Here is a 13750-nt window from a genome sequence, read left to right as displayed (position 1 = left end):
TGATTGAGTACCACCTCTACCACACACCATCACCACTAGAGGAGCCTTTTCGACTTGGGCATAGGGCTTCCTGGTGGCTTAGTGGTAAAGAATCTGCCTGCCAATACAGGAGATGCAGTTTGATCCCTGGGTCAGGAAGAGCCCCTGGAGAAGGAATGGCAACCCACTCCAGTATTCTTGCCTAGGAAACCCCATGGACAGAGGAGCCTGCAGTCTATAGTCCATGCGGTCACAAAAGAGTCAATCACTACTTAGGGACTAAACAACAATAGGTATAGTGTAACAGTATGTCTCTATCTGGACTATATTATCATGGACATCTTGAATTCAGTGTACCATAAAATTCTTAACCATTAAAGTCATTGCAGCACCCTTAACATGTCAATATTTTTACTTCAAGAAAACCAAAAAACAGACTTCTAATCATCTCCTTAAGATTGTGGAGGATGTGCAAAAAGAATAATTTGTTTCTCCTTAGACATAACAGCAGATTTCCTATCATAAAATTTGCCTAGAGTTGACTTCCTGCTCTCCTGGCGGTGGCTCTCATGGCTTGTCTTGGCAAGGTGTGGCCCGCGTGTTGTGTGACATATTGCAGGTGCCAGCTGCAACAAAGTTACCATTGTCTTTCTGTAATGAAGTCAGGTGAAACCGTGAAGTGCCCTAAAGTGAATCCAAGTGCCTGGTGTCCCTAAGGTCACTCATGGCATGGTGTTAGACAACTGAGATTGCATTATTACTAACTAGGGTACTTTTGTTTTTGTTTTTAATAATGCAATGCTAGTCTATTAGAATAAAGAAAACGCAAATATTGAATCAGACATTGTGACACAGTGACAGGTCTCAACTGCCACAGTTTACACAGACTTCACAGAACAGCATCAACCCTGAATCACACGGAAACATTTTGTATATAACTTCCAGTAAACTCGACTTTTACTTTAGAGGAATTTTACTTGAAACAAATGGATATGTCATATATATATATATATATATATATTTGCTAGACTGAGAGTCCACCCCTTCTAATGATTGTTACATCTCACTCCCACTTTTTGTAGTGAAGAAAGTGGATATTGAAAGAGCTCACAATTTAATTTTTTTGCAAACAACTTTCAGAAAATTTATTTTACTTCATGTGAGATTTTGTACTCATTTATTTGGATCTTCGCATTTATTTCTTGTTATTCTTTGTAGACGTTTTCTTCTAAAATGAAGATCCTATTAGTTTTGAAATTCTTCATGTGACAGAGAAAAGGACTCTTTCTAAAAATGAAAACCAAGTTGATGCCACCTTGATGGAAAAAATATATAAAAATTGTAAATTTTTACACACATAAATGTCAGTTAAAGTACCATACTTTTTTTTGAAATTTTAAAAATAATTCATCATTTCCTTTTGAAGTTTTACTTTTTCTTTTAATAAATATTGTTTCATTTAGGAGAAAACTAATTTTTAAATTACAAACATGAGTTGAAATATAGAGAAAAAAAGTCTATATTTACTATTTTTGAAAAGATTTTTAAAGTCTTCATTTTAAACTTTCTATGTGGAATTGTAAAAGGACATAACATATATTTTCCTAACTGACACATTTAAATGAATCGAGCTGAATGACTTTTAAAATTAACTTTAAAAACCTAACTTGGTAGTTACAGATGTCTTAATCTTTGGAAGTCATTACACGTTCATTTTCCTTTCAGCATTAACTACACATAATGTCCTCCACCTATCACATACTCTGGAAGAAAACTATACTTATTTACATTTTCCAATGCTTTTAAAAATAAAATAGCTTTCATTGTTAACAATAAGGGCGCATTTTCAATTATTAAAATCTTGGTATTTTTGAAGACTTGTCTCTGTCTGGCTATTCTGACTAGAAAATTCTATCCTAAATAAAACTGTTACATAAATTCCCCAAATAATAGCTTAATTACTTATAAACTCTGGAAACAATTAGTTTATCATCCTTTGAAGTGAGTAAGGCAACTTGCCAGGCTGAGAGCAAAACGCTTGTCACTTTTTCATGTAATGATCTTCGTTTCTTTTTGTTATTTCAGATTCCTTGGAAAAGGAAACTCAGTGGAATACATTTTAATGTTCAGAAGATTAAAAGTTGAATCATTCACTTCATAAATGGCCTCTGCAATAACACTTAATAAAGTACCAAAAGAAATATTGAAGGCTCTGAAGATTATAATTTATGTGCTTATGGAAATCATTGAAACAGATATGCTGGTTCAAAGATAAAGTTGTGCTTGAATGACACCGAGATTGCAAAAGATTGACGAGGACTGTCCTCGTTCTCAGCCTCATATCATCCCTCCAACAAACCACCAGATTACTACAACAGCCTCTTCACTCCCCTCTCTGTGTCTCTCTCTCTCTCCGCTCGCTTTCTGCTTCCTCTCCTCACCTGCCATCCTTTCTACTTCCCGCTGCCCTATCTCCTCTCCCCCACCTCCATCCACACACCCCTTTCTCCCTCACTCCACCGCCCACCCCTCCCCTTTCCTCTGCGATTCTCTTTTTCATCATCGTTCACTATCAGGTGTTTTCATCCAGACCAAACATATCGAAGGAAGTTCTGAATAAAAGTGGTTATTGTGAGATTGAAACACTATGTCTGAAATTACCTCTCCGCCCAACCCCAAAAATGAATAAGAAAGGGGAAACAGTATCGCAAGAGGATACTGACTTCATCCTGGCAGGCTCGGATCCGCCTGAGTCGTCACCGAGCGCAGGTGGGAGGTGAGAAGCTTTCGGAGGCCGCCTTGTTCAAGGCCAACCGGGTGACTGTTATTGCAACCATTGCCTCAGATGGAGCCAACACCTGAGACCTCACTCTCCCTTCTGCCCTTGGCGGTCAAGGAGTAAGCTCCTCTATAATTCCATCACCTGACTCTAGGATTGTTTACGCGGCTCACCGAGAGAAACTGAGGGCCAAGGAAGGCGGATAGGTCCCAAGAGCCAGGAGGCCCCCCTGGTACCTGTCCAGCCGGCGACGGCCCGAACCGGATCGAGGACAGCAAACTTTTTGCACTATTTTGCATCTTTGGAGATAATGTTAACATACTTCCGATGCCGCCCCCCTACTGGAAGTCAACTGCAACTCCCCTTCCCTTTGTCGGCGGGAATCCGACTTTAAGCGGTTCCAGCTAGTCAACCTACTTTGGGGACGCATTTTGCATTTTTCATTGCCCCTCGTCGCTCCCCAGACCTATATGTCAAGGAATAGGGAGTTGAGACATGACACATTAATGTTTTGATCAGGGGACGCTCTCTGCTCCCACGGAAAGGGAGGCAGACTGGGTGGAGCGGGCAGCTGAGGAGACGGAAGGCATTACTCCGCAGCTCCTGCGGAAATTCGTATTCCTTGTATGTTCCTCTCGCACCTGAAATAAATCCTACAGGCCTACCCACACAGACCCCACAGCACTTATTTATTTGCATGTCATGCTTATAATATGGTAGAAAGCAAGACAAATCTTCGAGGAGTGGAGATGAGGCTCACCTTTCAGACTCGCTCTCTTAAATAAAAAAGAATTGTCCGGCTGGGCACCTAAGAATTTATCTTGAGTTTGTGGTCATTATCTCTATTATACAGACCTGGCAATAAATAAATCGAGTAGTTACTACCCAACAATAAAACTGTAGTGTATGGGACACCTTACTATTACTTTCTTAATAATCTGCCGTTTCTTCCACTTTAAATCTTCCCAGTCTTGTCTTCCCGCTTGTCTACAAGGATCTATCTTCACCCCTTGAGGTACCAGACCGCTCGGGTTCATTTTTATATTTTGTGAACACAATAAGTTTTCCTGTCTAGACTTTCTGTTTTTCCTCTTATTTCTAGGCTACCTAATCTGCTTCAAGACAAAGGGTCGGCCAGGATCAAACGTCTTTCCCCCACCCGTGTCTCTATTTTAACCGCCTGGTGAGTCGACTTTAATGAAGATCGCCCCCGTCGCAGCAGCCACCCAAGCGGTCTCTAGGAGAAAGGGGCGCAACGCAGAGCCCGGGGGACCGACCCGGGGAAGACGTTCTGCGACCTGTCCGTGGGCACGCCCTTGGGTGCGCACAGAGTCCAAAGGCCCGTCTGCAGAGACTCCGCTTGGGCCGTTTCTCCCTCTCGTGGCCCTCAGCCCGCTTCCTGCCCGTGTGCCGGCCCACGCAGAGCTTCCGAAGTGGGGGTCGCATCCCTCCGACTTCTCCCGGCTAGCTCTCCGCCCGGGCACGGCGCACCACACGCGGGCAAGAGCGCGAGCAGCCTGGGCCGGCCGGAGAACCCCGTCCTCACTCCTCTGAGGGCTCCTCTGCGTCCGTAGGCATTAAAACCCATCCAGGGGGCTCGGCCTAGGGGCGCGGACGCGGAGGGGGCTGGGGGCGCGGGCGCTCCTTTCAGGTGCCCAGACGTGAGGCTGGCTGGAGAGGATGTATGCACGCCCACCCGGCCTGGGCTCCAGCGCAGGGGGCTCGCCTCCTCCGCCAGGGCGAGGTGCGCGTCTCCCACCCCAACGGGGATCCCTAGCCCGGCCCGAGGCGCAATCTGTTCCGGGCCAGAGCCTTCCAGAGCTTCCAGGAGGATGCGCCCACCCGCCGGCCGGCCGGCCCTTCCAAAACCATCGCCACACTCACTTTCACGCCAGCGCGAAAAGTGACGCGTACCGGCAAAGCGGTCAGCAAATGACCGCCTTATCCGCGGGGCGGCGGGAATCGGGGGAGGGGGCGAGGGGAGGGCTGGGGGTAGAAAGGGGCAAAGGGGCAGTGGTAAGCCAGGGGAAAAAAGCAAACAGTCCTGCTTCGCTTCCCCTTTTGTCTTTATACAGCTTGTCTCAAGAAATCAACTTAAGTACCGCAAGCCCCCACCAGGCTTGTTTTTGTTTGTTTGTGTGACTTAGATCACAGGTAGAACTCGAGACCGAATCTCTGTGTCAAAGAGGAAAAAAAAAAAAGCCGCGGTTGGGCTTCTGATGTTGAAGGGACGATGAACTTCTCACCTTTCTCTAACTCACTAACACACGTCCTTAAAAAAAAAAAAAATCCACGCCGCCGTGGGTGTGTGTTTCACTGTTAATTGCGTTTTGCTGGGATGATCTTTTACGACTGGAAAACAAGCGGCTGGGAAAATATTCACGTTTGGGACAGAAAACATTTTTTATTTATATCTTTGACATTTAAAAGAGCAGAATTAATTTGTCCTGTCTACATTAGCATTGAGAGAAAGTTTCAGAAATCTACCCAGGGGGAAGAGGAGGGGGCGAAAAAAAAGAGAAAAGAAAGCGAATAAAAGAAAGGAAAAAGAAAAGCTATGCTTGGTTTCTCTTATTTCAGATCTGTAATCAATCATTGAAATAGGAGGCAGCAAAATTGTAAAGATTCGATAGATTAAAATGCAAATGAAAGGTAGAAAAAGAAACATTAACATGGCGATCAAAGATTTAATAACCGTAAATCAAGTTTTTTTTTTCTGTTGCAGCTGCAGTTTGTGTGTGTGTTTATGTTTTAATCATGTTCGTCCCATAAATAAATAATATCTGAAACGAGACTAATTTTTCATTATTTTAACCGTGGGCTATAACACTAAATATTAAAAATAGAAAATGTACAGGATGCCAGATCCCCAGCCAAATAAGAGAAAGACTTGTGTTGATTGGTTAAAATCAAGGGGTTTCATTTGTGTGTTTTAAAAATCAGAGTATTATGCTAAAAAATGCTATCTCAACTGACAAAGCCCAAAGTTTTATTTTCCCTCTAATATTTTATGTTAACGACAAGACACCATTTATAGTAAATATATGCGTGGCTGCATATCCATTTCAGTTTGAGCATTTTCAAAGAACAGAAGTGCCAGAATATTTAAATAACACAAAACATATATTATTTCAAAGTGATTTGACAGAATTCCTGGGAAATAACACTTGTTCAAAGAATATGCCTTTTAGAGAAATATTACATGGTGGTTTAACACAATTAAAACTTTTTTTTAGCTTTATTATTAAAGTTATTTTTCCAAGGGGAGTATTTTTGCCCTTTGTTTTGCTATCATTCGATTTAAGGTTTTCTGTCAAGGTGTCAAATTACCAGGACACACTATTTAACTAGTCCTCACTTTCTTTTATGGTGAAGAATTTTCATCTGGATCTTTTTATTTAAAATAGATGTATATTGTTAAGAAATTATTTCTAGAACTTTAAAAATAAACAACTGGTCTTCGTCTTTTTTTTTTTTTTGGTAGTCTTATTAACAGGGAAGAAGTCATCTTCAGAGGATTGGAAACTTTTCTTTTTGGTAATAAAGTCTTGCAATGTTTAAAATAGCTCTGCTTAATTTTGTCTTTGAAGGATTCACTTATCCTAATGTTTGATATGATGAATTAAAACTGTTTCCATTTTTCCTCTTTCCACAAATTAAAATGAGAGCCAAACCTGGAATACTTGTTTCCTTTCTAAAACCTTTCAGCTAAATGTGAGCTAAGTTGATGTCCACTCCCTCCATCCCAGTTACACAAGCAGTTTTCACTGTGACAGTCCTATAATGCATTTAGTTTAAAATTACACTTGGACCTCTCCTCCTTTGTATTTTTTTCATTTACTTCAGTGCAACAAGATGACTTGATTTTCTTGGGATTACATGAACTCCATTCAGTGTTACTGGGACATTTCTGCTCAACTAAATACTTGCCTTAATAGACAAATGAACTTCTTTTTATTTGCTGGAGTTTGTAGACGGTTTTAGACACAGAGAGTGCAACTGATTTAGTTATTGTTGTTGTGAGAATCGAACAGACACAAAAGTCATTTATCTAAAACGAAGAGATATGACTGTAAAAGGGAGAAGCAAGGGCAGAATCATGGGGAATTATTTCAGTTTATAGCTCTTATTAATTAAACCGGATGTGGTTTTATTCTTTAGCACCGACCTTGTTAAATTCTCCCAGATACCTCTTCCCCTTAGCCCATTTTTTCATTCTTTAGATAACTTGCGTCCCTTGTTGATGGGGGTTGCTTTTGCTACATTATATCAGTAAAATTGCGGTGTAAAATTGCGTGCATCTTCAGACGGTCGCATCCCCGCACCCCTCCCGGAAAAAAAAAGGAAAAGAGAAAGAAAAAAATGCTTCTCCCATTCAGATTTAGCATCTTGTTTCGTTGAAATGCGAGACAGGTACTTGATTTAGCATTTAAGCAAAAGGTTACACAAACCGCGTTTTAAAAAGTGTTGGGATGTCCGACAGGGTCAGCCCCAGATCAGATCATTTTTTGAATGCAGACCTAAAGATAATGAGTACTTGTTGTATTAAAGGGGACAAACAGTACTTTGGCTTCCTCTGACCCCAGAATGCACGGCTCGGTTTCATTGATCATCCTCCTTTATGAGATAATGCAATTACAAACATCAATAAGGGGCTGCAAGGGGAATCATTATGCGGTGACAGTGATAAATGACGGTGCAGAAATAGCATGCTTTTTCCCCCCTAACAATCCAGGAGCCCAGGGGCTCCGGGGGCTGAACACAGTCGCCAAGGAAACAGATGACATCCCAAACGGCACCAAAGGAAAAAAAATGAACAGTCTTTCTTTGCCTTTCACTCTTTTCCGTCTTCCAAAGAGTTAGTTTTGGCTCAAGCAGCAGCTGCCACACAGGCATTTCGTTATTTCAGACATTAAAGACTGCAGCGGGCGGTGGGAGTCTCCTCCTCTTCCATCCCCACCCCCACTAGATAACACACAAAGCTCGCTGTTCACGGTTTAGGACTACCTGAAAACGCACGTCTTGAAAATCAGATGGGGGTGGTGGTGGTGAGGGAAACGGGGTTCACAACAGCCTTTGCGTTGTGTTTTTCCCGCTTGCACGATTGTCGGATGGAAACTGAGTCTGCAGAACAAGCTGGCGCCTCGTGGGTCTGCCAGTAAGGACGGGGGCGCGTGGCTCGCCTCCATCTCCCTGCGGGGCCAGACGCTGCTCAATGCCAAGGCGGGGGTGGGGGTGGTTGTATTGGGGGGGGGTGGGAATGGGGAGCAGGCGGCTGCTAGGGGTGTTTGCCGCTTCGCTGGCTTTCTTTGAGATGGAATTATCAATGGGCGCAGGGATCTCCCCTAGATCGAGGAATCCGGCTGTTTAAAGCCCCAGGGTGCCCTCAGCAAGTGGCTTCAATAGGGCTTCGCTGAAAGATCCCCATCCTCGCGTGTCCTGGGCTGGTGGCTGAAGTAGGCGGGCTCGAAAAGGTGATGGGTTACCCGGACTGCGTGCTAGACCTGCTGCCTCGGACACTAGGAAGGGAAGGGGAATTCGCCACTTTGCGGGGGAAGGAGGAGGAAGAGAGAGCAGAAGTGCAAGGCGGGGGGCGGGGGGAGGGCTCCCCAAGAAGAAAACAGAAAGGAGGAGGAAGAGAGCGAGCGAGCGCAACCCCACCCTTCGAAAAGGTCGCCATCCTTAAGAAAGCAGACACGGGGTTCCCTGACCCCTGCGGGAAATGCCCCGGCGTGGAACGCGCGACCCGGGCGCTGCCTGCCCTGCCACTCGCGGCCCCCGCCCTGAGGAGCCGGTTGCGCGGGTGCGCCAGCAGGTGACTTTATTCACTGCTTCCCCAATCGGAGAGGTCCCGGGACTCGTTTTCCGCCTGGAGATTAAGATCATTGCTCGCGTAATGAACTTAATGCTTTAGGGTAGAGGTGAGTGTGTCTGCGAGTGGGCAGGGGTAGGAATTACCGACCCGATCGATGGGAGACTGGCTTAAAACTAAATCCCTTTTCTCCAGGGTTTCAGCGCCTAGGTTTCCCAGCGGTGGGCTGAGCGCGCCGGGCAGGTTAGAAGGCAGGGCGTGGAAGCGACCCCAGGGCTCGGCCCGCCAGAACTGAAACCCTAAAATGCCCATCTCCCCACCGAGACCCCCGGGACACCCGTTTTTACGGCAAAGGCTCTTAAAAGCTCCAGCGTGGGCGAACTGATTGCTCAATATGTTGTTTGTTTTTCCTTTACAGCTCTTCCTTGGGAGAGAATGTGACGGACTCGTTGTCAGGCTGATTGGGCCAAAAAGAGATATTCTCCCCAACCCCTCCTCCCGCCCCTCCCCGCCATCAGCGACTCCCTCAAGGGGCGATTTCCCACACTCACTTCTTCACCACCCTGTCCTGGGCCTTGGGATTCCCAACCTCGTGTAGACTCTGCACCTGGCTACCTAAGTGCCACGGGATGCCCCACAGTCAAGTGGGTGAGGGTGGTCAGGGAGAGGGAAGTGAAACGGGGTGACATGCCGGGCCATACAAGCACCCCACGACCCAGTTCCACGCCACTCCACCCGGCGTCCAAGCGCCTACCAGGGAGCTCCGCATCGTCAGGTTTTTACTGTCTATACATCCGAGGGCCTGCTGGGATCCGGAAGGCTGAGGAAAGTCTGCAGAGGCTTAAAGTGATTCCCGAGGAGCTCCTACCTAAGGCGTTGAGTGCTGCCCACGGCTCCCCCACTGCGCCTGGCGGGTGCTGCCCGGGTCCCAAGTGCCCCCGGGCCCCAAGCTCTCGCAGTCCCGCTCCCAGAGTCGCGGCAGGACTGACCCAAGAGTCCACCAAGAAGCCTCTAGCCCACCGAATCGAGCTGTTTGGAGAGAACGGGGCCCGGAGTCCCCCAGGAGGTGCCTCTCCACAACCTTCTGCGCTGACACGGGGTCGCCTCGTCTCCAGAGACGAAGTCTGCAGCCCCCTTAGACTTGACTTTTCAGTTGGGTTGGGGAGGGGATAGGAGGTTAGTGGAGGTGCCGGAACCGCCCCCTTTCTCCCCCCACCCCCCGCCCCCGGGTGCTCTGGGCTCTACGCAGAGACCTGTCCGCCCTGCACCTGCCGGGGGCCAGGACTCAGGGTTAGGACTCAGTGGCAGCCGCGTTCCGGCCCGGATCCCCTCAACTGCCGCCGCAGCCCGAAGGATCTCTCGGCGCGCGGAGGCCGGCCCAGCCCCAGCCCCAGCCCCAGGCCACAGGCGTCTCCCTCCTGCCCGGCAGCAGACTCGGGGGGCGCTGCACTCGGCAATGAAGCCTGAGCGCAAAGTCTGCGCGCCGCGTGGGAGACGCGGGCGGGAGGGGGCGCGTGGCGCTGGTGTTTTTTCTTTTCAGAACCTTTCGACTTCACTACAAAGTTTCTTCGTAGGCGCCTGGGCCCCGGGGTCGGAGCCTCCCACCGCCGCTCTTTCCTCTCCCTCCTCCCGGCCCTCTGGAGCCGAGCGAGCCGAAGCCTCCGGCTGCCGAACTTCACTTCCCCCTGCGGGGACCCCGGCGCCCCGCGCGCCGCCCTCCTCACCCCGTCCCCAGGCTCCGCGGGGGTGCCTCTCCCCGGGGCGACGCTCGCCGGCCGGGCGCACTGGAAGGAGACACCCGCTGCCTCCCGAGGAACTCCTAATACCATCCATACAGCTTTAATGCGTTTATAATTCGATAAGTGATTTCAATTTGAAATTGTTAGTAACTAATTTTATGGGTAATTTTTCCACATCAAATATTTAAGCATCAGATTAAGGGAGCCAGTTCCGACACAGGATAATAAGGGGGTTTCCCCCCCACCCCCCGCGGTCCCCCGCCTCCCTCGGATTCCTACCGAGTCGTTTTTCCAAATCCCCAAAAGATGGCAGTCGAAGCCGACATTCTTCTTTTCCTGCGGCCCTGCGAAGGGAGGGGCAGAAAGAGGGAAGAGGGAAGGAGCGAGAGAAAGGGGGAGTGAGGGACAGAGAGGCACAGGGATAAGGAAAGATACAAGAGAAAAGAGAGGGAGAAGCTAGACGTTGCACGGGCTTTTCAAATGTCATTCTTTCACACAAGTCTAATACAGGCAAGAAGCAGTGGTGAATTTCCTGGAAATGTCCTGGCAGAAAAGAAAGCCAAAAAACGTGCCTTGTGGGCTCAGAGCAGAAGATGTGAGAAACTCAGCACTTCCAGGCTAACCTCTCCGTTCAGAGCAGAGGCAGGAGAGGGGAGCCTGGCTTTTGGGTATTTCTTTGTATTTAACATTATATGCATACTGTAGAACTCAGAGGCTGTTTCCTCCACAGGACTCTGCCAGTTACCTAATGCGGGGTGAGGAAAGGTGATGGGTGGGGGGCGGACTGCAGTGGGCGGAGGGGAGGCTGCGGCCAGAAGCGGATGAATTGCAGACCAGTTGCCAAAACTTTTTTTTTTTTTTTTTTTCCCTGCTGCTGCTGCTGCGGCTGCCTTTGCTGCTGCCTTTGCTTTGAATGTGGGTAACTAGGAAACAGCAAGCCGTCTGAGAAGACGGAATTTCCAACGTGTAAAATGTTCTTAACGGAACCATTGAGCGAGTGCAATAAGGCGTGAGGGGGAACTAATCTTCCCATTTAAATGTTTGTGGCAATTTTATCTAAATGAATTTTAATGCTAAACGAGGGTAATTCCCCATTTGTAGCGCGTTTACTTCTCTTTCCTGTGCTTCTAAAGCAGTCGAACATCATGCAATGAACAATAACAATAAAAATACTGTCAAGGCATATTATTCATTTCGAATGTGTTATAATTACAGCTGATTAAATATGATAGGAGAATTTCCTTAATTTTTTCGGAAAAATATTTAAATCATATTAAAAAGTAGTCTCATTCAACCGGCGCGCCCCCTCCCCAAATAAAAATAAAAAGCAGGTACAATTGCGTGCCCTTGTTTAGAAGAGGGCGTTTTGTTTTTGCCTTTTAAGAAACATCAAAAACGCTCTCAGCACCTCTATTATTTCCCTCTTTCGGTTTAAGTGTCCTCAATAACCTCCGAGCTGGCTCTGAAATTTACAAGAGGAAAAGCTAAAATAGCATTAAGGGGGAGGTGGGGGTGTCCAGGCAGGGGGAAAAAGGACCCGCCAGAGAGCAAGGCTCTCACAAAACAGGCACGCAGAGGGGGGAACGCAGGGAAAGAACACAGTTTGTTTTATTTTTTTCTAATTCACTGAACACTAATGATCTTGAGTCTTCATAGCCTCCATATTCCCTAATTCTTCTTCACTGGGACCCCTCTCCTTCTCCCAGGGCCTGCCCCCACCGTCCTCCCTCCGTCCTCCCCTCCCCTTTCTTTCCCTCCCCCACCCGGCAAGAGCTTCCTCCAGAATAAAGACTGAAAATAACCAACTCACCCAGGCATGTACTGGAGAGGAGGGGCAAATGGCTGGTTAGTTTATAAAGTTTATTATTAATTTTGAAAGTAAATAAATGGTTGTTAACGGCTAGTAACCACCTATCAAGAGAGAATTATTCCACGAATATGGACTGTTTATGTAGACGAAGAACTGCCACTGGGTCGGAATGGGAAACTGAAACAATCCCCTAGACAGGGTGGGGGCGGGGTAGGGCGCTGCGTGCGAGGCTGCAGAAGGTCGAGCCTCGCTCTCTTTCTCCGGATCCACGTGTTTAGGAACCAGGCCCCATAAACAAAAGGTGAGAGAGTGCACGGCCGCTCCAGCAGGTGAGTCAGTCAATCACACGCCACCTAGTAAACCCAACCCACAGCTGGTTTCTCTTTTCAAATAGAAAATAGAATTGTTCAGGGCGGGTTTATAGGGTGACACGGGCCTGAATGTCAGGCTTGAGTTTAAGGCACTCTCCTTCGACCCATCCTTTGTTTACAAAGCAATCACTACTAAAAGCCTGATTTTTTAAAAACGAATCTGCCTTAATTAAAATATTTGTATATTTTCCTTAGCTTTGGGAAGCACTTTTTATAGCCACAATTTTATTTCAATAAAATTATAAGCTATTCCAGCTTAAACATGTTATTTTGTACCATTTAGCTGGCTGCCATGCCGAAATTCTGTACAGCTGTTCTGGAAAATTGGTTAATAACCAGTTTGATCCAATGAGAACATAGAGCATATTTATAAAAATTAGATTTTTGAAGTCTGGTCTCTTCATTCATGTAGTTAATTTCCTAATAAACATATACTGCTCATCCTAGGTAACATCCTTAGTGAAAGACGTAACTCAGTCCTTTAGGTTTACCATCATGTACAAGAATAATTTCACTGATATTAGATGAGTAATTTTGTTGGCTGTAATCTGAGTCTACAGTTAGTTTAGTGCCCTCAGGCCTTAAATTTGCTGATATTAGGAGTTCATTAAGTCAGCTTAAAGAAATCAGTGACTATTATTAAATAATTTATTTTGTGGTTCAAATTTTCAAATGCATATATATCTTAGGGAGCCAAATTAATTTTTATATTTACTGCATTCATCATGAAAAATTTGGGGGGCAGTAAACAAATTTTTCAAGCAGTGGAGTCAGCATGACAAAAATAATCTTGTTTTTATTTTAGATTCAGATTTCATTACTGCACTCAAACGACTACAACTGGGCTTGGCGTTATTATACAATCCAAACTGTTTCCGTCAGAAACGCTAAGACTCAGTGTGCAATGATTGTTATTAATAATTAGCTCCTTGGTTTCTTGATAGAAAAAGGCTATCAACAAGCATTTGTTTATCCACAACAAAAAGTATAATTAGCTTATCCCACTTAGTAAATCTTGTATGCATGCCAACTCATACCAAACTGCTACTTTTACAAAAAAAAAAAAAAAATTTGCAATAATACAGTTCATTTTTCCAGTCCTTTTTGCACAAAATTTATTTACAATGTCTACATAAATGCTCCAAGGTGGGACTATGGAAAAATACACACATGACCGATGCTTTGCTCAGAAATAAAGTCAACATATTAAAAATAAATCTTCAGTCTATGTTTTTGAGCTGCATGAAACAGGAAGTGATG

At 45.9% G+C, this 13750-nt stretch overlaps 2 protein-coding genes across 3 annotated transcripts in view; both read right to left on the bottom strand.

The window, feature by feature from the left end:
- Positions 1–13128, bottom strand: part of LOC122441849 — a 231215-nt gene extending 218087 nt beyond the window's left edge. The window contains exon 1 of the mRNA XM_043468913.1: positions 10589–13128. Coding sequence (XP_043324848.1) covers positions 10589–10796 — 208 coding nt within the window. The 5' untranslated portion in view covers positions 10797–13128. The remainder of the gene's footprint in view (positions 1–10588) is intronic.
- A 138-nt stretch (positions 13129–13266) lies between these two features.
- Positions 13267–13750, bottom strand: part of MEIS1 (Meis homeobox 1) — a 142766-nt gene continuing 142282 nt past the window's right edge. The window contains exon 12 of one of the 2 annotated variants that reach the window (XM_043468909.1): positions 13267–13750. This exon is cut by the window's right edge and continues 1037 nt beyond it. The gene's annotated coding sequence lies outside the window, so the exon portion shown is untranslated. The other variant, XM_043468910.1, reaches the window with a different exon arrangement.

Source organism: Cervus canadensis, chromosome 5 (assembly GCF_019320065.1).
Source record: "Cervus canadensis isolate Bull #8, Minnesota chromosome 5, ASM1932006v1, whole genome shotgun sequence".
NCBI classification, from domain to species: domain Eukaryota; kingdom Metazoa; phylum Chordata; class Mammalia; order Artiodactyla; family Cervidae; genus Cervus; species Cervus canadensis.
This window is presented reverse-complemented; position numbering and strand designations above follow the sequence as displayed.